Source organism: Cucumis melo, chromosome 1 (assembly GCF_025177605.1).
Source record: "Cucumis melo cultivar AY chromosome 1, USDA_Cmelo_AY_1.0, whole genome shotgun sequence".
NCBI lineage: Eukaryota > Viridiplantae > Streptophyta > Magnoliopsida > Cucurbitales > Cucurbitaceae > Cucumis > Cucumis melo.
In genome coordinates, this window is record NC_066857.1 from 22211927 (window position 1) to 22233883 (window position 21957).

A 21957-nucleotide genomic window follows, 5' to 3' on the forward strand; every position below is an offset into this window, starting at 1 on the left:
TTCACTCCTGGATAGCTCGTAACTTATCCTCATCCATTCGAATTTTTCCATATTTGATAATGTGACCTAAAAAACTGGCCTTGGGCAAAAGCACACTTCTCTTTCTTTACATATAATTGATTATGCCAGAGTTTGTTAAAAACAAATCGAAGATGAACTTGATGTTCTTCCAAACTGGAACTGAAAATCACAATGTCATCAAGATAGACCACCACAGACTAATCTAGATACTCGTGGAATACCTAGATCATCTGGGTGCGATGTTTGCCAAGCCGGAGGACATTATGAGGAACTCGAAAGCCCCATACCTTGTTACGCAAGTAGTCTTAGGTTCATCCCCTTGTGCTATTTGAACTTGGTAATAGCCTGATCGGAATTGAGCTTTGTAGAATACCACGCTCCATTCAATTGGTCAAACAAATCGGTTATGATCGGAAGTGGGTAATTGTTTTGAACTGTAATCTTGTTGAAAGCTCTATAGTCTATACATAGTCAGAGTGTCTTGTCTATCTTCTTCTGAAACAACACAGAGGCCCATAGGGCGCTTTCGTTGGTTTAATGAATCTGACAGTCAACAACTCATCCGATTGTTTCCTGAGTTCAGCTAACTCAGGTGCAGCCATTCGATAGACATTCTTTGTTGAGGTTTGGCTCCAGGGACAAGCTCAACCTCATGATCAATCCCCGTCTAGGAGGCAATGTCTTCGGCAGTTCAGGCGGCATTATATCAATATATTTGTTTCAAACTTCCTGGAATTATACTGGGACAGGCCCCACTTTGATTCGTTTATCCACCAATAGGATAGCCGTAAAAGTCGGCTCCCTCTATTGAGCCCATTTTTCAGTTGCAGGGTTGAAATCATTCTCACCCCATTCGGTTGCTTGATCTTTGCGGACCAATGTCGGTTTACTGCTTGTTACTACCAGACACTAAGCTAGTGACATGGGAGTGATTTTATTCCAAGAGGAATTCCATATCGAGTACAACGTCAAAGTCATCCTTTTTGATACTTCAACAATTGGCAAAGCTTTGGAATCAACAACTTTCATCTTGCTTGTGCCTTTCTCGACTTTCAACTCCAAACGACACGCCTCTTGTTCTTAAATGAAATTATGAGTTGCACCTAAATCGGTAATGGTGCCTTTTGGGGGTTTGGAGTTAATGACCGTGTTGACAAACATGAGTCTCTTTTCGATAGCATCTTTTTCGTGACAGACCTTCTGAATTGCCGATAAGAATTTTAACGCACCTATTTGAGGGGTCTCCCCCTCATCCTTCTTTTCCACTTCTGTTTTTGCCTTAGGATTGTTAGAACACTACAAGGAGGCTTATAATGTTGTTAATGAGCGCTCGTGCAGACACTCGACTACTCGACGGGATTCCTTACACAAGAAGCAGGAAATGGGTCTTATCTGATTCGAACTTGATTGATATGCTCCTCAAGGAGTACTAGTGCTTGGGGTCTACGGTTTCCAAATCGACCCCTTTCAAATAGCTTATGTAAGACCTTTTAATGCTCGAAAACATTAATTGAGCATTCTCAACATGCCGCAGTGCTGACCCACGTTTGCGGAATATCCACTTCAAAGCATCGCAATTCCACCCCTAGTGTCGTGACGATCTTGCCTTTTGAGCTCTCGGGTTTCAAACGTTGAGCGTTGCCGTTTTGAGTGTTGTAATTCGTCCTCCTTGCATAATTCAGTCTATTTTCCTCTCTCCTCATGCCTTAGGTCTATCTTCACCTCCCTCAGGCTTTTTTCCTCCGTAATTCATTCAAGTTCTTCCAAATCTGTCCAATCACCTGGTTCCTAGCAAATAAAAAAATAAAGCCTAAAAGAAAACAAGGTCTTCCATTGATAACGTGAAAAGAGACTGATGCTTAAATTACAGATAAACAAAGAAATAGAAAATAGCAAATACAACCAATACAACCAAAACTAGGCCTTGAAAAGAAATAGAAATCCTTTGGTATCAACTTAACTCAACTTAACAGAATGCTGAAGAACAAAGGACAGCCTTTCAATTAACAATGGATCTTTAAACTGATAGAGGCAGATGAAACTTAAAGGCTGAAGAAAAGGTCTTGCAAATTTTTTTTTTTTAAAAAAAGAACATGATTACTAAACAAAAATAACTGAATCGTTAGTTCAAGAAAGTGCATTTTCGGTGCTTTTAAGTCTACTTATTGGAGAACACTCACTAGCCCAACGAGTAAAATTAAAGACATCTCTGACAAGGACATCAAACCACGCCGCAAGACTTTTTTCCATGTAATTTTCAGACCATAGACATTAGTTACCCAATGGAACTTCTTACCATGAGATATACACTACAAAGATAAAGTATAATCTCCTTTAAGAGTTTCAGACCATACGCAAGTTTGCTGATTGTTAGTGGAAGACCACCTATTTCTATTTCTTTTGGGCTTGTTATGGAACTGTTTATCTTCTTGTTCTTTACTTTCTGTTTTGTATTTTCCTTTCTTGGTAGTTGCTCTGGTTTAGTTGGAGTTTCTATGTTTTTGGGTGTACTATCAGTTATGATATTGGCTCTAAGGAGTGTTAACCTAGTTGAGATGTCCGGACGTGTCTCCTAATCCTCCTTTTTGCTTCTTTATTGCTCTCATTGTGTAATTCTCTTGTACTTTGAGTTTTATTTTAATAAAGAAGTTTGTCTCTGTTACAAAAAGTAAAAGAAAGTAAAAGAAAGAAAAAAACGCTGTTCCACAATTTATGGCCTTCAACCATGGAGTTTACAAGCACATGTAATTACAGCTGATGTCTTCAACCATGGAGTTTACAAGTCAAGTCATAACCATGGAGTTTTCAGCATCCCATGTAGCAAACAAAGGATCGTCTGGTTTTGGGGCAGTTTTCTCTCCTTTATTGTAGCTAATTTTCCCTTGTCCACGAATATACCAATGAAGAAAATTGTATCCATAAAGTTGGATTGTGGTGATTTGGATAGTGGGGCTGTTGGAATGGATACGATGTCGACTTTAGCCATTGTTCACTTAGTATCTGGCATGGTGGAAGCAACAAAGGTCGAAAAACGAAGAGAACAGATCTGAAAACACCAACCTAACTTGTCACTGGCAGAGAGCAGTGACAGACAACGATGAAAACGACGGTTGACGGCATAGAAACGGGTGACCGGCAAGGACCACAATGAAGACAAAAAAAACACCAACTTACAACAAAAACACACAAGAAAAGCGGCTGCTGGCAAGTGGTGGTCGGCAGTGGCAATCGGTCGGAGTAGTATGATTGACGGCAACATCCATCGAGGCGACGGCGGCGGCTGTAAGAGTTTTAGGGTTTTTTAGGTTTTCAAGAACCTAATATCATTCCAAATAATGTAATTTTCTGTGTATTTCACAAAGAGAGAAGAGTTTTCTTAAATAGAAGTAAAATCCATTACAAAGAAGGAAAAAAATAATGTTGGCAAAAATGATACAACCTATTCTTCTTAAAATATAATACAAAATAGGAAATAATGAACAATAGACATAAAAGTTAACTTTTAATCTAGTGACACTTGTGCGTGAGTACAACCTTCATCAATGAGATAAAAATTAACTTCTACTGCGGAATACATGAATTGAGTCACCTTTTTAACAATAGTACTTAAGGAAAGCTGGAATAATTTTTTGTCATTCATTTACATATTTCAGCGTCTTTAAATTCCAACAGGATAAAGTGAATTGACTCTTCCCATTTCAAAAAGTACGTACAAATACTTTTTCCATATGCTTGAGTAGCTTTTGGCTGCATAGCTTAATATATTACTGCATTTCCTGTGTCTTGATTCCATGGGTTTATTTACTCTCATACTAAAAGTCAATACCAAATAAACACATTGGCTATGATAAGGTGCTTTCTTTACATTTTTAACCATTTTTTTATTTATGTATGCAAAAATGTGTACTAGTTCCAAATTATATTTTTGAAGCATCGTTCTTTATTTATTTTCTTTCTTTATTTTGGTTGTGTGTCGTAATTAAAATTTATCATTGTTCACAGTCAAAATCTGCTCCAGTTCGTGGGAAGAAGGGACATAATGGGGAGATGAACTACAAAGATGTGGATGCCTCTGAACAGCCGGCTATTGAGAAGCATGTAGATGATCTTTCTGATCAAGTCGATGTTCATCCACCTGAACAAGTATAATTGAACTCCCACTAAGCTTCTTTAAATTCCTAGATGCTTTAAAATTAATGCATGTTCTCTTTATATTTTTCTTGAATTATTTTTTGATGGAAGGAGTGAAGAGGACCAAGTATTACTATGCAATCAAGGATATTAGGAATGCGAAAAGATAAAATTTGTATGCCAACAAGATGGAAAGGGAAGAAAAGGAAGCGAAAATGTTCAGAAGGCATTAGGATTTAAAATTTGTTGTATCCATAATACATTCTTTTGTATTTTAGCATGAACAGAACAAATTTTTCTTGGAAGACAATGAGTCATAAGCAGAAAATCTTCATTTCCTCATCCTTACATTGGTTCGAACTTCGAAAATGGATTGGTTGAGTTATTGCATCTTTTGGTAATGTCATTCTCTCTAATGAAAGAATTCTTTTCTGCAATGCTTGAGTTATTGCAATGGTCCAATCCGCTGATGACACAATTCTCTTATGCAAATATGATAAGAAGATGCTCTTTAAGCTAAAGGATGCAATCAGGCTATTTGAATGGTGTTCAAGGCAGAAAGTTAATTAGGAAAAATCAGCCTTGACGGCGTCAATATGGAGGAAGTCTTGTTTCAAACAGCAAGTCGGTTAGGGTGCAAGGTAGAAAAGTTACCTTTATTGTATTAGGTTTCCCTTTGGGAGCCACCCACGGCAAAAGGAGTTTTGGCAACCAGTTATTGACCGAGTTCACAAGAAATTGGATAGATGGAAAAGATTTAACATTTCTATTGGGGGTAGGCATACCTTGTGCAGATCAGTATTGGCTAGTCTCCCCATCTACTATTTATCTTTATTTACTATTCCGGATAAAGTGGCTGCCTCTTTTGAGAAAATTCTGACGAATTTCTTTTGGGAAGGTTACGCTGGCAGTAAAATCAATCATCTTGTGGATTGGAGTAAGGTTACATTATCAAAAGAGAGAGGATGGGGGACTCGACTTAGGTGGCAGCAAAGTATATAACACCGCTCTGCTTGCTAAGTGGGGCTGGAGATTCTCAGAGGAAGAGACAACTTTATGGAGGCAAATAATAAGAAGTATCCATGGAAAAGAGGTATTCAATTGGTTTACAATGAGAAAGTCTGGAAATAGCCTAAGGAGCCCGTGGGTAAGCATCTCAAGAGTGTGAAGGTCGGTGGAATCACTGACTTTATTTAAACTTGGTAATGGTTGTAGAATCAGGTTTTGGACAGACTCTTGGATTGGTGTTATCCCTTTTAAGGATCAATTTTCCAAGCTTTATAAAATTGCTCTGCTGCTGAACGGGACGATGAAACTTTGTCATGGTCTTTATCTTTTAGAAGATGTTTAAAAGAAGAACTTGCAGAATTTCAATCCCTATCATACCTCCTCGTCTGAAAAGGTGATAGATTCAGATGATTATAGGTATTGGTCCATTGACCACCAAGGCTGTTACACTGTTAAGTCCCTCTCGGTTCACTTTTATATAGCTTCTCCGATGGATAAAGGTATCTTTAAAGCCCTTTGGAAATCAAGCAGCCCCCGGGGAATCAATATTCTGGTTTGGATAATGGCTTTTGGGCTCCTTAATTGTTCCGAAATCTTACAAAAGAAATCCCCTAAAAAGTGCCTTCTTCCTTCGGTTGTCCTCTCTCTGTGGAGGCTAACAAGGATCTGCTTCATCTTTTTATGACCTGTCCTTTTCCATCCTACTGCTTGGATAGTATATTCCCTATCTTTAAAATTGATTGGGTTTTTGATGGGTTTTTTTTGTTTTTAGGTTTCCATCATATCTATGTTGCCCGATTATAGTCTTTAATTTGTTTATGTTTTCGCTTGTTTTTTCCCTTAGTTGTTTCCCTCTTGGTATAATACTCTTGTACTTTGAGATTTAGTTTCGTTATCATTTATAAAGAGATTTGTTTCCGTTTAAAAAGAATATATTATTAATAAGAGGCTGATTTCCTTTTTTTAAAAATAGAAATATTAATTGTTAAATATTTTCCTTTATTGTGTTTATTATTTTCCATAATTGTAAGAGGTCTTTCTCCTATATAAGAAGATCTAAGATTCTGAATAAAGAATAAAAGAATTTATTTTATTCTCTCAAATTTAAGTTGGTATCAAATACACAATTTAGCATTTGTGTTGGCGCATTCGAACCCTGGCCACACATCACCCAACACATTTGCCTTTGCCATTGTCAACACTGCCAACACCACTGCACAACGCTATTTAGGTGAGCCGGGTTCCTAGTTGTCGCACTAGCTCGCCCAGATTCGCCGTGCACATTGCCAGCCTCTGCTGCAACCTCCCTTGTGTCTAAGCAGATAACTGTTGGAGGTTTATCTGCATCACCTTCTGTCAAGTCACCTTCATCGACATCACCTTCTGTCAACATCTCCCTCCTACAAACGTGCACAAATACATCATTCAAGGTTTCGCACTGATAGACACACGCTTCAAACCGTCGCCTTTGCTCAAACCTAATAGCAGCTTTTTGTTTCAGATCAGTTTCGCCCTTCGGTTTGGTCAGACCAGTTCGATCAATCAAAGCAAGCTCAGACCAGGTCAGTTTTTTGTGGGTTGCTGGTTTCATCGCGTGGTTTGGTTCAAGAGTTCTGTTTTTTTGCCTTGCTGGTTCAGTTCAATTTAATTGGTCTGAAGAAATCTGGTTTGGTTTGGCAGATTTACTTTTCTCTTTATCTTTATTATCTAATATAATGTTGCAAGGACAAATTCATCAAACCTTAAAATTACTACCTACCAATTTCTCATCTAATAATTCTTGTATTTCTTTGACTCACATAGGTGATTATCCTAAGGGATTCTTGTGTAGTAGTTCCTCTCCATGGACTATCGATTCTGAAGCTTCAGATCACATGACTAGTTCCGTCATTTTGCAATGAGAAAAGTAGGATTGCCAATGGTAGTTCTTCTATAACAAGAAAAGGAACTACTGAATTGACCGATAATATTTCTCTACAATCTGTCTTACATACTCCAAAATTAGCCAGTAATCTTTTATCCGTTTCTAAACCCAAAAGATTCTAACTGTCAAATTATTTTTTTTAATATGGTTGGAAGTGCTAGGATGCTTGATGGCCTCTACTACTTTGATGAAAGTTCTTTTAGCTGTAAAATAACTCAGGATCTAACTAGTATTAGTTCTCTTTCTATTAAAGAACAAATCAAACTTTGGCATCGTAGGCTAGGGCATCCTAGTTTCCCTCATCTCAAATATTTATTTCGAAAATTATTTATGGGAATTGATTGTTCCCCCTTTCATTGTGAAAGTTGTATTTTAGCAAAAAATCAACTGTCCACATATCTTTCAAAAATTTTACAAAACATCAAAACCATTTTATTTAAATCTTAACGATGTTTGGGGCCTTAAAATTGCAACTCAGAGTGGAAAAAGATGGTTTCACTTTTATTGACGATCATACTCATTTATCTTGGGTTGACTTAGTGGAAAAAAAAATCTAAGGTGATATATTTTAGAACACTTTTACAATATGATTTAGACCCAATTTCTAACAAAAGTTTGGATTCTACACTCTGGTAATGGAACTGTCTGCTTCAATGAATTTTTTGGAAAATTTTTAAAAGAAAAAGGGGTTGTTCATTAGTCTACCTATCGAGATACTCCTAAACATAATAAGATTGCTGAACGGAAAAATAGGCATTTACTTGAAGTAGCACGTGCTATAATGTTTTCAATGGATGTTCCAAAATATCTATGGGGGAAGCCATTCTCACGGCTACCTACTTGATAAATAGAATGTCGAGTAAGCCCTTGAATTTTATATCTACCATTGACTGCCTAAAAAATGTTTTTCCATTCTCTCGCGTATACTATGAATTAAGTTTTTGGGTGTACCATCTATATTCACATACCTAGTCACTTTCGGTCCAAACTTGATCATAGGCCTGTTAAGTACATTTTTTTTAACACTCATCATGTAAAAAATGTTATAAATGTTCTTATTCTCAAACTAAAAAGACTTCTTGTGAGTATGGACGTGTCCTTTTTTGAAAATACACCTTATTTACCCAAAATCCTCTTCAAGGGGAGAAATCAAAGTTGGATGATAATTTTTGGGATGTTAGTGTTCCTTTATCTAGTTCTGTGATGCCAAGTGTAGAAACTTCTCGGGGGGGGGGGGGGGGGACAAATACTACAAGATGATCATATTGGTCACTTTCATGAGTTTAAGTTTTATACTAGAAGAAACTTGAACTTCAATCAAAGGAACAAAGACCAGATAGTTGATCCTTCACTGAGCCAATCTGATTCTCCAACGAATGAAATTGGTAATCCTTCTCTTTTTGTCATTCCTACTTCTACCATTCGAAATACTTTATCAGTCGTTTCTTATCTCTATGTTACCTCAGCTATTAGAAAGGTAGTTCATAGTTGTACCAGACACCTATTGTAAACTTCATCTCATATCAGAAATTGTCAAACAGTCATAAGCCTTCACATCTAAGATAGATGACCTATTTGTTTCAAAGAATATACAAGAGGCTTTAGAAGATCCAAATGGGAAAGTAGCAATTATGGAGGAGACGAACTACCTACAAATAAGAAACTAGTGGGTTGTAAATACCTGTTTACCATAGAATGTCACGCACATGGTAGTGTTGTTACAAGGATAAATCGTAGCTAAATGATTCATTCAGATATACGAACTAGATTATCGGAAAACATTTGCACTTGTTGCCAAGATTAACTCTGTTAGAGTTTTTTTGTCTCTTGAAGTTAATTTAGATTCACCACTTTATCAGCTAGATGTAAAAAATGCTATTCTGAACGGGGATCTTGAGCAAGAAGCAAAAGCTGAAGAAAAGGACAAGGAACATTACCATAAACTTGTTGAAAGATTGATTTATCTCTCGTACGTGTCCTAGTATTGCATATGTCATGAGCAATATCAAGATGCACATGAGATAGATAAATCAATTTATGCATGCTCTTGGACCAAGTGACTTTAAGGCTGTTTACAGAATTTTGAGGTATTTGAAGGATCACTTGGAAAAGATAATCACTTCCAAATAGAAGTTTATATTTATAAAAATTAATAAAAGGAGATGAATGATAGAATAGCACTTGTTTACGTGGAAAACCTTAGTTCATGGAGAAAAAAATCACGATATGAGTCGATATATTTCTCTATTATCGAAAGAATACAAGGGATGGAATATATAGGCCGTAATGGGCCTTGACAAAAAAGGAAATAAATAGGGGTATAAAGATTATAAATATTTTTAGTACAATCATTTTCAACACTTTTCCTCAAGTTGGGGCGTAGATCAACTTGCTAATCCATGAGTTGAAATTCTACCAGAGTAACCCCTTAGTAATAACATCAGCAATTTGTTGATTGGATCAAATGCATGGAATACAAGTATTGCCATTGTCAAGTTTCTCCTTAATGAAGTGTTTGTCAATCTCAACATGTGTAGTTCTGTCATGCTGAATGTGGTTGTGTAGTTCTGTCATGCTGAACGTGGTTATTAGCTATGCTGCTAGCAGCTTTGTTATCACTAGCTTCATAGGTAACTCATTGTCCTGGTGAAGGTCAAAAGGACCTTCTGTAACCAAATCTCTTCACAAATTTTCAAACTCATAGCTCGATAGTCAACTTCCGCACTAGTCCTAGCAATAACCCCCTGCTTCTTGCTCCTTCCAACTTACAATGTTGCCCCATACAAAGGTACAGTATCCTGAGCTATACTTTCTATTAGCCATTGATCTTGCCCAATCTGAGTCAGTATAGACCTCAATGCACCTTTTGCTTGTCTTCCTGAACATCAAACCTTTTCTTGGAGTAGTTTTCAAATATCTTATAATACGGTTCATAGCTTCCATGTATTCTTTGTACAGTGCCAGCATAAACTGACTCACTGTATTAGCTGCAAAGGAGATATTTGGTCTACTATGTTATACATAAAACAACTTTCCCACTAACTACTCATACTTTTCTTTATCAGCGGGAACTTTATCAACATAATTTCCCAGTTTTACATTGAACTCCATAGGGGTATTTGTTTGACGACATCCAATCGTTTCTGTTTCTTTCAACAGGTCAAGTGTATATTTCCTTTGTGAAACCAAAATTCCTTTCCTTGATTGTGCAACCTCCATCCTAAGGAAGTACTTTAGATTTTCTAGGTCTTTAATCTCATGCTTGTCACCATCTTCCTTTTTGACCAGGTAATCTTAGTAGTATCATCCCCTGATAAGACAATATCATCGACGTAAACAATCAACAAAACGATTTTTCCAAATTCAGATCTCTTCGTAAATAGCGTATAATTAGAGTTTCCTTGAGTATAACCTTGGGGACTTAACAAATGTGGTGAATCTATCGAACCAAACCTCGGGAGATTGTTTCAAGCCATAGAGAAATTTTCCATGTTTACACACTTCATGGTTAAATTGGACCTCAAATCGAGGGGAACTCATTTACACTTCTTCTAAATCACCATTTAGGAAGACATTTTACATCAAGTTGGTGAAGAGGCTAGTCCTTATTGGCTGCAACGGACAAAATAACCCTAACTGTGTTTAACTTTGCCACAAGTGAAAACGTCTCTGAGTAGTCTATTCCATATGTCTGTGTGAACCCTTTTGTAACTAGTTTGGCCTTGTACCAGTCTAATGTCCCATTTGATTTATACTTCAGATGGGATATCCATTTGCATCCTACTGCTTTGTGCGCTTCTGAAAGATTACATTATCCCATGTCTTGTTTTCCTCGAGAGCTCCCATTTCTTCCACCACAACCGCCTTCCACTTAGGACTTTCCATAGCTTCATATGTGTTCTTTGGTATTATTGCAGCATCAAGACTTGTAGTGAAAGCCTTGAACTTCGATGACAGACTATTGTAAGATAGCTAGTTACACATAGATTGCTTTATGCAGGACCTCGTGCCCTTTGTCAAGGCACTAAGCAATTCAAGAGAGGGATCGTAACTGCCAAGTTTATTTGAGTCATTCGAACTAATCTGACCTAATTGTGTTAATCTCGAGATCCACCATGAAGCCAAGTGGCAAGTCCATAAATACCTCTTTTTCAAGATCCCTATTAAGAAAGGCATTTTTAACATCCAGTTGATAAAAAGGTCAATCAAAATTAATTACAACCGGTAGGGTTACGTATTAAAAAAGAATGGCTCTCTCCTCTCTCCTTCCTTCCTTTCTTTCGTCCCTAACCACACTCTGGCCCCCTTTTTTTCCTCCGGTGTTCCTCATGATTCTTCTTTGGTAAGTTCCCTAGAGTTTGGTTCTTCTTGTCCATCCCTGTTTCAGTCACAGTCTAGTTTTGGTGAAAATGGAAATAGAAAGATGCAAAGTACCGAATGCCTTTTACTGTATTTTGTTTGACGATGATTACTTCCATATAGAAGATGGTGTGATTCCAAATGGTAATTTTTATCAAAAGAACTCTCTGCCTCTAATTGCTGAGAGTGTATGTATTTATAGATGAATTTTAAGTAGTTACTAGGGGTAGTTACAAGTGGTTAGGCAGCTTGATAACTAATCAGTTACAGCTGATTAGTTAGCTTCTTTAACAGTCTTTTCTAACAGTTTATAACAGTCTTTTTAATAGCTTCAATAGACTGTTTAATGGCTGTAACAATTATTCTAATTACACAATTTACATCATTCCACCCTCCTTAGAATGGACTTGCCCCGAAGTCCATTAGTGTGCAAGCTTGAACTCGTCCGGTGCATAGTAAGGCTTTAAATCGGCAACGTTGAATACTGGGTGTATATTCATATCTGGTGGTAATTCCACTTTGAAAGCGTTTTCTCCATATTTTTCTAGGATTCGTACTGGGCCGATCTGTCTATATTTCAATTTGTTATAAGTGCCGGATGGGAATCTACTCTTCTTTCGGTGCACCATTACTAGGTCTCCTTTAGCAAATTTAGCTTGCCTTCTTTTCATATCAGCTTCCTTGTAGGAATCTGTAGTTTTCATGAGGTGATCGGTGACTTCCTTGTGTAGTTGTTCAAGCTTCTCTGCCAAGCTTTCAGCTTCTTGAATAATGTCTACTGTTGTAGGGAGGGAAGCAAGGTCAAAGGTTAACCTTGGCTGTTTAGTATAGACTATTTCAAAGGGGGCATTTGTTTGTTGACCGGTTTCTCATGTTGTTAAATGCGAACTTTGCTTGTGCTAGTGATAAATCCCATTGTTTAGGCTTAGGTCCACTAAGGCATCTTATGAGATTCCCTAATGTTCTATTAGTCAGCTCTGTTTGGCCGTCTGTTTAAGGATGAGCTGTGGTGCTATATTTGAGAGGTATCAAGCTTCCTCCATAAGGTTCTCCAGGAATGATTGAGGAATTTTACATCTCTGTCAGAGACGATTGTCTTAGGATTCCTATGTAATCGTACCATCTCTCTAAAGAAGAGATTAGCAATATATATCTCATTCGTTTTCTTACAAGCAGCAAAATGGGTCATTTTACTGAATCGGTCTACTACAACCATCACAGAGTCAACGTCTTCTTTATAGAGATCAGGGAGATGTTTAAAGGCTGTGATTTCTGAAGATAGCAATGTAAGGAGGGAATTCTTTCTACTAAGGGCGTCAGCCACCTTGTTTTCTTCTTCGGCCTAATGTTTGATAACAAAATCAAATCTCTGTAGGAAGAAGATCCATCGAGCATGCATCCTGCTGATGCTTTTTTGGGAATGAAGATATTTTAGTGAAAAGTGATCGGTTCAGAGGACAAATTCTCTAGACAATAGGTAATGGTCCCACTGTTTCAATGCTTGGATTAGGGCATATAATTCCTGCTCATATGTGCTCCATGCTTGTCTAGATATGCTAAGCTTTTGACTAAAATATTCAACCGGGTGTCCTTTTTGAGATAGAACAGCTCCTATTCCCATGCCACAAGCGTCGACTGCAAGTTCAAAAGGTGAAGTGAAGTCTGGAAGTTGTAAAATGGGACTAGAAGTTAGTTTCTTCTTGATGTTTGCAAAGCTTTCTTGTTGCTGTAAAGTCCACTTAAAATTTCCCTTCTTTAAACAATCGGTAAATGGAGCAACAATAGAACTGAAATTCTTTATGAACTTCCTGTAAAAAGAAGCTAATCCAAGAAAGGCTTGGATTTCTTTGATAGAATCTGGGATTGGCCAAGTTCCAATTGCTTCAATTTTCTTAGGCTCCATACTAATCTTCCCTTCTTTGATGATGAACCCAAGGAAAGAAATTTCTTCCTTTAGAAAGATGCATTTTTTCGATTGGTATATAATCTTGTTCAGTTAGCACTTGAAATAGTTTTCTGAGATGCAGCATGTGTTCATACTTTCTACTGCTGTAAACAAGTATATCATCAAAGTAAACTACTATAAATTTATTAAGGAAAGGATGGAGCACCTGATTCATCAATCTCATGAAGGTGCTGGGTGCGTTGGATAATCTAAATGGCATAACCATACATTGAAACAAGCCCTCATTTGTTTTAAATGCTGTTTTCCATTCATCTTCCGGTCTAATTCGTATCTGATGGTAGCCACTTTTTAGAACAATCTTCGAAAAGATATTTGCCTTGCCCAATTGATCTAAAAGATCACCAATTCAAGGAATAGGGAACCTGTATTTTATAGTTATTTGATTAATTACTCGGCTGTCTACACACATCCTCCAATTTCCATCTTTCTTAGGTGTGAGTAGAGTTTGTACTGCACAGAGCCTTAGACTTGGTTTAATGTGTCCCTTCAACAATTCTTCAATATGTTCATGAAGAATCTGATATTCATGAGGACTCATTCGATAGTGGGCCAGATTCGGCAAAGATGTTCCTGATGTCTATTTGATGTTAAATATCTTGTAAAGGTGGTAAGCCATGTGGTTCTCTTTTCAAGTGAGGAAATTTAGCAAGTAATTGTTGTAACTCAGGTTCCATAATTCTCGGTTGTTCTCCCATGGACTTATCAACAACAACTAGCCCTAGGATGTCTCTTTCTCTTTCACTGATCAATTTCTTTCCACTGACAGTTGTAAATAGCTGTCCCTTAGTCTTCATATGCTTTGCTCCTTCATTATTTTTTGATAGAGGAAGTAGAACAATCTTCTTACCCATCCAATAGAACTCATAGGTATTTTCTCTCCCCTTGTGCAAGGTTTGAATGTCGTGTTGCCATGGTCTTCCTAGGAGGAAATGACATACGTCCATGTCTATTACATCACAAATAATTTGATCTTTGTATCCGCTTCCAATGGAAAGTGGCACGGTGCAAATCTCACTCACTAAAGTTTCTCCATCCTTCTTTACCCGAGCAATCTTGTAGGGATTAGGATGTGTTTTTACCTTCAGATTTAGAGTAGCTACAAGCCTCTTTGCTATGAAATTTTCATGCTTTATGGACCCTCTGTTCAAGAATTGGCAGAAACCGAGCAATTCTTTCCTTGTTCTAACCTCAGAATTTCAGCGTGCAACTTAGCACTTGGTCATTAAAAATCCAGAAGTTTTAAAAGAAGACTTCGATAATCTATGGATTATTTCAAGATTATTGAGTTTGATGATTGGGAGGAAATTATAAAAACCTTCGATAATCCTTCATGCCAATGCTGAATCAAGGAAGACTTTTTCAAGCTTCCTCTGGTTATGGATTAATTTGGTTAGGCAGTTTCGAGGCAGCGGGTTGCATTTTCTTGCAAGTTTTTAGTTTAAATTTAGTTCTTTATGAGAGGATTTTGCATTATGCTTTGTAATTACAATTCTTCGGACATGGTTTTGTTTAGCTTGGTCTCTTCTATGCTTAGCTTGATCTCTTCTATTTGGAATTTGTAGCTTTTGTTGTAGATATAGATTGAATTCTCTTTTCTCTTGGTCTTAGTATAATACTCTTATACTTTGAACTTAAGGCTCTTTTATTAATAATAATTTAAGAGGCTTGTCTCTGTTTCAAAAAAAATTAACTGCAACAAATAGTAAAACTTTGGTGGATTTAATTTTAGCAACTGGAGCAAATGTTTCTTGATAACTCCATAGGTTTGAGTAAGTGCCTTAGCAACCAATTTGGCTATGTACCTTTCAATACAACCATCAACTTTACATTTTACAATGAACACCTTCTTGCATCCAACTATTTTCTTGTAATTAGGTAGTTCAACTATGCCCCCTTGTGCAATTTTGTTTTCGTGCATTCATCTCTTATGTTATTGCCAATTTCCAATCCAAATCATTTAGGGCTTTCTGTATATTCCTTGAAACAAACATATCGGTTATTTTAGATGTGAAGGCTTTATGAGTGTTAGACAATATCTGATAAGAAAGATAGTTTGCCATGGGATATTTGGCACATGATGGGTACCTTTCCTATGGGCAGTTGGAATGTCAAGATCAAAGACATTCGATAAGGAATTCAGAGGAGGACTAGGAAAATTATGAGTAGTGGGAGAATTATGAGAAAAATAATGTATGTTACCTGGATTTTCAAAATCGTTCATTAGAATATTAGATTGGTCTTGTGAAAGTTCAATTGTTTGTTCTTGATTACTTTGAGGCAAGTTTCTTTTGGTATAAACACAAAGTTCAAGTTTCTGTAGTGTTTCTCGCCCTTGAGAACTTTCCACACTTTGGCATCAAAGGATTAGAACTCATAATTTTAGGACCAATAATGTTTTGGGTAGGTGAAATGTCCCAAAAATTATCTTCAAGGTTAGGTGTCTTTCCCTGAAGAGAATTTTGGCTAAAAGAAGGTTGATTTTAAAAAATAGACATCTATACTCTCGAAAAGCTTTTTGGTCAAAGGGTCAAAACATTTGTAAGCCTTTTGATGGGAGACATAGTCTACAAAAATGCATTTAATGTAACAAACATAAGTAAGTAGTACACCCAAAAACTTCAATGGGTAAGTTGAAAGAAACCTAACAGTAGGAAAAAATCTTTCAAGTGATTTAGAGGAGTTTCGAAATTCAAAAATTTAGTTGACATTCGATTTATGAGATACGTAGTCGTAAAGACTGCATCACCCCACAAATACTTTGGTACATGCATAGAGAATGAGCACGAGCAACTTCAAGTAAGTGTGTATTTTTCCACTCAGGAATGCCATTTTGTTAAGGAGTATCTTGACACGTAGCTTGATGAAAAATACCCTTATCTTGCCAAAAAGTGGTTAATTGCTCGTTAAAGTATTCGATACCATTATCTGAGTGGAGAATGCGAATTTTAGCTTGAAATTGGGTCTCAATCATATTGTAAAACCGAACCAAAACTCTTTTACCTCCGATTTTTTTTTGTTAAAAGATAAAGTTAAGTTAAACGAGTGTGATCATCAATAAAAGTAACAGACCAACGTTTACGATTATGGGTCAACTTTATACAGACCCCACACATCCGTATGAATTATGTAAAATGGCAAGCCTTGTAAGGTTGTGGAGCGACGATGTTTAGAAAAAATGCAACTAATCTCATTGAAAATTGAACAATCAAGAACTTTAAATAAATTTGGAAACAAATGCTTCAAGTAAAAGAAACAAAGCATTATAGTTTCTTGAAGAGCAGAAGAACAAACACTATCGAAGCCCTGAGCTATTTTATGATTAACTGAAACTTCATGAAAGTAATAGAAACCACCAATCATCTTAACAAGTACAATCGTCTCCCTCAAATCTTGATCTTGAAAAGTAGAATGAGATTCATAAAAGACAACACTACAGTTAGCATTCTTAGAGATTTTACAAATAGATAACAAATAGCAGGCTAATTTTGGAACATGAAGGACATAATGTAACATAAGTTTTGTTGTCAAATGAGCAGTTCCTTTTGCTGCAATAAGGTGAAACTATCGTCGACAATACGAATTTTCTCATTGCAATATATAGGAGAGTATGATTTGAAAAGGCAAGAGAGACTAATCGTATGGTCTGATGCTTCAGAATCTATCCATGGAGAGGAGTTAATGCAAGAGAGGCTTGAGAACAATTACCTGATTGTGCCAAGGTAACACTAGGATTACTGGATGATGAATTAGTTTTTATCAGCTTCAGGATTTGATGAATTTGCTCTTTATTAAAAGGGATGGAGTCCACAACAGTAGCATTAAAGGAATATTGATGTTAATTCTTCTCCTCTTGCTTGGAGCTTTTCCAATTTGCGTATTTTCCAAAAAGTTTCATGCGTGTGTCGAGGTTTATTGCAATAATCGCACCAGACACGAGATTTTTCATGTGTTGTGTTGAATTGGTCAAAGACGTCTTCAAAGCAGTATTTTCAGTCTGATATAGAACTCTCAACTGAATCAACAGGTCTTTTGCCATAGAACTCTCAACTGAATCAACAGGTCTTTTGCCAATCATAATATTTCGATGACTTTCTTCTCTGCGAGCTTCAGAAAAAACATCATTAATTGATCGAAGAGTAGTTTTCCCAAGTATCCTACCTCTCACCTGATCAAACTTAACAATGAGGTCGGCAAGGAATTTGTAAATACGACCATCTTCTAGAGTTTTCCTATAGTGCTTTTGGTCTTTTGTAGACTTGCACTCAAATATATCAAAGAGATCAAGGTCTTGCCAAATCTTTTTCTGGGAGTGAAAGTATTGTGCAATGGAGTTGCCTCGTCGTATATCATCCATTTTAAGATTCCACTCAAATCCTTGTGGTTGGTTGCCCAAATCAGAATACATCTGAGTAACACTCTCTCATAATTTCTTGGCCCTAGAGTAGCACATGTAGTTAACACTAATGTCTTCATCCATAGAATTTACTAGCCAGGTCATAACCATGGAGTTTTCAGCATCCCACCCGGTAAATAAAGGATTAGGTGGGCTAGGGGTAGCTTTTTCACCAGGAATGTAATCAATCTTCCCTTGTCCACTAATATTCATCCAAACATTTTGGGACCAAAGAAGAAAGTTATCTGCATTAAATTGTGTAATGTTGTCAAATCTTTCCATTAATATTGTCTCCCCTGGATTAATGGCTCTCCTTTGAAATCATGCTTTCCACGCCTTTTCAACATTGCTTCCTTGCCCAATGGTTTGGTTTTTGTGCATTGGGATGAAGTTACAATTTCTTAGAATGTTTCCTTTGAGAGGTTATTAAAGAATGCTGAAATTTTGAGTTTCCAGGATGTTGGGTAAAATTTTTGCGGTCTTGCTAGAAACACTTACTGCTTCCATTGGATAAGGTGGTCTATTCTTGCTTTGTGGAAATCAAAGTGCCTTAAACGTACAAATGTTCTCATTTGGGTGATGTTCATAGTTTGCATAATTTTCCACAACTCTTCAAGGAAAGCTATCAACACTTGCTTTATTTTCATCTATTTGCCCTGTGAATTTGCAGCAATCTTTGATTGTATTTCTTCAAGGCATTGTTGACGCCTATTGTTTTCCGTTTTTCATCTTCAGTGGGTCTTTGTGGCTCGTTTAGGGTTCACATTTCTCATATTCTGGTTAGTCCACTTTTGGTAAAGTAAATCTCCACTTTTATGGTCCAACGCAGTCAAAACTATTCTATCAGAGATTTGGGGCATGTTTGATTCGACTTCATAAGTATTTGAAAAAGTGTTTCTAAGTGCAAAAAAAGTGTTCACAAACACATAAAAAGTCAATTCAAATGCATTATTAGTTTCTTGATAGGAATCTGGGGATATTTCATGATAAACCTCTTCTTTGGATGGATCGCTGGTGTTCTGCTCTTCTTGCATTTTCATCTTGGTGTTTTATGAACATTTTGTAGATTTTTCTATTCAATATCGTTGTTTGAATTGAACCATCTACTTTTCATGCTTAATTACCTTTCGGTTGTCTATTGTTTTTTGTTGCTATGTTTCGGTGTGTCTGTATTTTGGGAATTCTTTTTCATTTTTTCAATGAAAAGAATATTTGCCTTGAAAAGAAAAAGAAAACTTATGAAAATCAAAGCCCACGAAAGGAAGCCCCATAAAAGAATAGGGGTATACAAAATAGTTTCAGGGAATGCAAAAACATTAAATTTTCTAATGTCTATATTGAGCAGATTCTTATGAGGAAAAATGGTCATATAGGGAGGCAGATAGTTGTGGGAAAAAAGAAAAAGCAACCTTACTGGAACAGGAACTGTTGTGCAAATTGTAAAACATTTACGTCCTTGAGTTGTAAAAATACTTGTGAATGGAAAAAAACACTAGTGATATGAACTATCTTACTATCCACGAATCTCTTAATTTTCCGAACTTTGAAAAAAAAGGATTGCGAAACTTTTGATTCCCCACCTGACCTACCAAATAGAAGGCATTTCTTTCTGTTGACTACTATGTTTATTGCAGCGAGAAGAGCATGGAAATGAGAAGGATGGTGGTGGGCAGAGAAGAGTTCGAAATAGGGTACGTGGTAAAGGGCGTGGTCGATCACAATACCATCATAATCACAATAATATACATAACCATGGGAACCATGTGGGAACACCACCTCCAAGTAGTTCAACCACCATCGAGCAGGCAGGTACGATGAAACAGCAGCCTCCAGGGCCACGAATGCCAGATGGGACAAGAGGCTTTGCGATGGGGCGGGGGAAGCCAGTGACTGTGAATATGACATGAAGGGAATGGAAAATACATGGAGAGGAGTGTGTGTGTGTGTCTGTATGGGTAGAAGAAAGAGTATGGTGCGGATGGAAGCTGTCTAATTGATAGGGCAAAAAGCAAAGGCAAAGCAAAACAATGGTGTGTTGATAGCAGGGTTTTAGTAGGGCTGTCAAAAACCATTGAATTGTTGCTTTGGTTGAAGATGTAAGAGTTTTAGTTTTTAATGTATTTGGAAAAAGGAAAAGGAAAAGGTGTCGTCCCCATCCCCGCTTTCTAATCTCCACTTTTCTTTAGGGATTCATTAATTAATGTGAAGAAGCAACGATTATTATTTTTAAGCAATATGTGAAAAACCAATGGGGATGTTGGCAACATTTCGCTAATACGCAGTTGGTGACTCAATTTGCCTTGTATAATGCATATTTGCTCATTGTCTTTCTAATTCTCTCCCTTCTACTTGTTCCTTACTTCTCTAGTTAGGTGCTGTTTGATGACAGATTTTACTTTTGAAATTTTTGTTTGGTTTTCCTCAATTCTCTAATATGGTTTCCGTATGTTTCAAAGAAACACTTGAATTTTCAGTCAATTTTTAAATGCATTAAATTTTGAGCGTGATCTTGTAATTGAATTCTTTCTAATGTAATTGTGACAATTTTTTACACGGATATTTTTTTATGTTGGATTGTGATTTTTCAAAAGTTTTCAATCTTTTTTTCCGTTTGTGTTTCTTAGCTTTGCTACTTCCATTTATTTTTTCGATTTTTTTCCTACTTATTCTTGTAGTAGCTGTAGGAAATTTTCTCCTAATGGTCACCTATTTTGAAGAAAAACATGAATTCCCAGTCAACATCTAAAAGAAGACTTTATACCTATATTTTATATTTTTTTAGTTTTCAGAAATTCTTTTATCTTTTTGAAAACTTGAGTAGGAAGTAGATAAAAATTTACGGTGTAAAGTATTTCTCATTTCATATATATTTAGCACCTGTTCGGGAACTATTTTATTCTTTAGTTTTTCACTTTTAAACTTATGCTTATTCTTTCAATTTTATAGCACAATTTGCATCTTTCTCAAGAATAGGAATTGAATTCTTAGTCAACTTTTTATAACAAATGCAAGTTTTCAGAAATTACTTGACATTTTTGAAATTAATGTAATTTTTGGAAGAGTTTTTTCAAAAGTATAACAAACTGACAAAATATTTATACTGTATGTAACAATTTTGGAAAAAATATAATTCATAGGCTCACAATGGAAAATACAAAAAATGCTTTAATCAATATGCGGTTAATCAGCCATACGTGCACATGTAATTTTTTTTCTAAACGATCATGATATGCGCTTATGTAGGAAATGATACACAATCGTGTAGTTTTTTTAATGATGGAAAAAGTGCTTCAAATCTAAACGGTCGTGTTGATCTCCCTAGACGTTTGGGTTAACTATGGTATGCGATCATATAGATCATTGTTACATGGTCGTGTAATACCTTTTAAAGATGAGAAAAATGCTTCAAATCTAAACGATTGTGTTGTTCACCCTAAATGATCAGGTTAACTACGGTACACGATCATTTAGATCACATCTACATGATCGTGTAGTTCTTTTTAAATGATGCAAAAAGAGTTTCAAATCTAAACGATCGTGTTGACCATGCTAAATGATCATGATCGGGTTGACTATAGTACGTGAACATTTAGATCATATCCACACGATTATGAAGTTTTTTTAGACGATAGAAAAGGGATTTCAAATCTTAACAGTCGTGTACACCATGTTAAATGATCACGTTGACTAGGTAAGCGATCGTTTAGATCATATGAAAGTGATATTTAAATGATCTTGATATTCTAGTACAGGAGTCGAAAGAAAGAAATAGAAGATGAAGAAAGAAAGAAAGAAAGAAAGAAAGAAAAACAAGATGAAGAGAGAAAGAAAGAAAAAGAAGATGAATAAAAATAGAAGAAAATCTAGAAGAGAAGCCGAAGAAATTTCAGCGAGAAGATGAATAAATCGAAAAAAAGAAAAAGAAAGAGAAGTTATGAATCGTTTTCAATATCAAGGAAAAATCTGAAATTTATGAAAATATTTTATCTATTTCCTAAGCTTTTTGATTTTGTTACGTGAGCTATAAATATTTTGGTGTTTTGTTATATTTATGAAAATTAATTTTCTTGAAATTTGACTTAAAATATTCCATGGGTTTAATAATTTTGTTGAAGTGTTAATATTAGGGTTATATTGTAAGTATAGTTAGTTTTC

At 36.2% G+C, this 21957-nt stretch overlaps 1 protein-coding gene across 7 annotated transcripts in view; it reads left to right on the forward strand.

Annotated features, from left to right (window-relative positions):
• Nucleotides 1-20136, forward strand: part of LOC103489697 (la-related protein 6B) — a 40105-nt gene extending 19969 nt beyond the window's left edge. For 2 of the 7 annotated variants that reach the window (XM_051086568.1, XM_051086585.1), the window contains 4 exons: nucleotides 4024-4164; nucleotides 6662-6722; nucleotides 17065-17128; nucleotides 19437-20136. In XM_051086568.1, the coding sequence (XP_050942525.1) occupies nucleotides 4024-4164; nucleotides 6662-6722; nucleotides 17065-17128; nucleotides 19437-19620 (450 nt within the window). In that variant the 3' untranslated portion in view covers nucleotides 19621-20136. Of the gene's footprint in view, nucleotides 1-4023; nucleotides 4165-4263; nucleotides 4495-6661; nucleotides 6723-6963; nucleotides 7245-17064; nucleotides 17129-19436 lie in introns of those variants that run through there. The other 5 variants (XM_051086574.1, XM_008448964.3, XM_051086577.1 and 2 more) reach the window with 5 other exon arrangements.
• Nucleotides 20137-21957: the final 1821 nt, after the last annotated feature.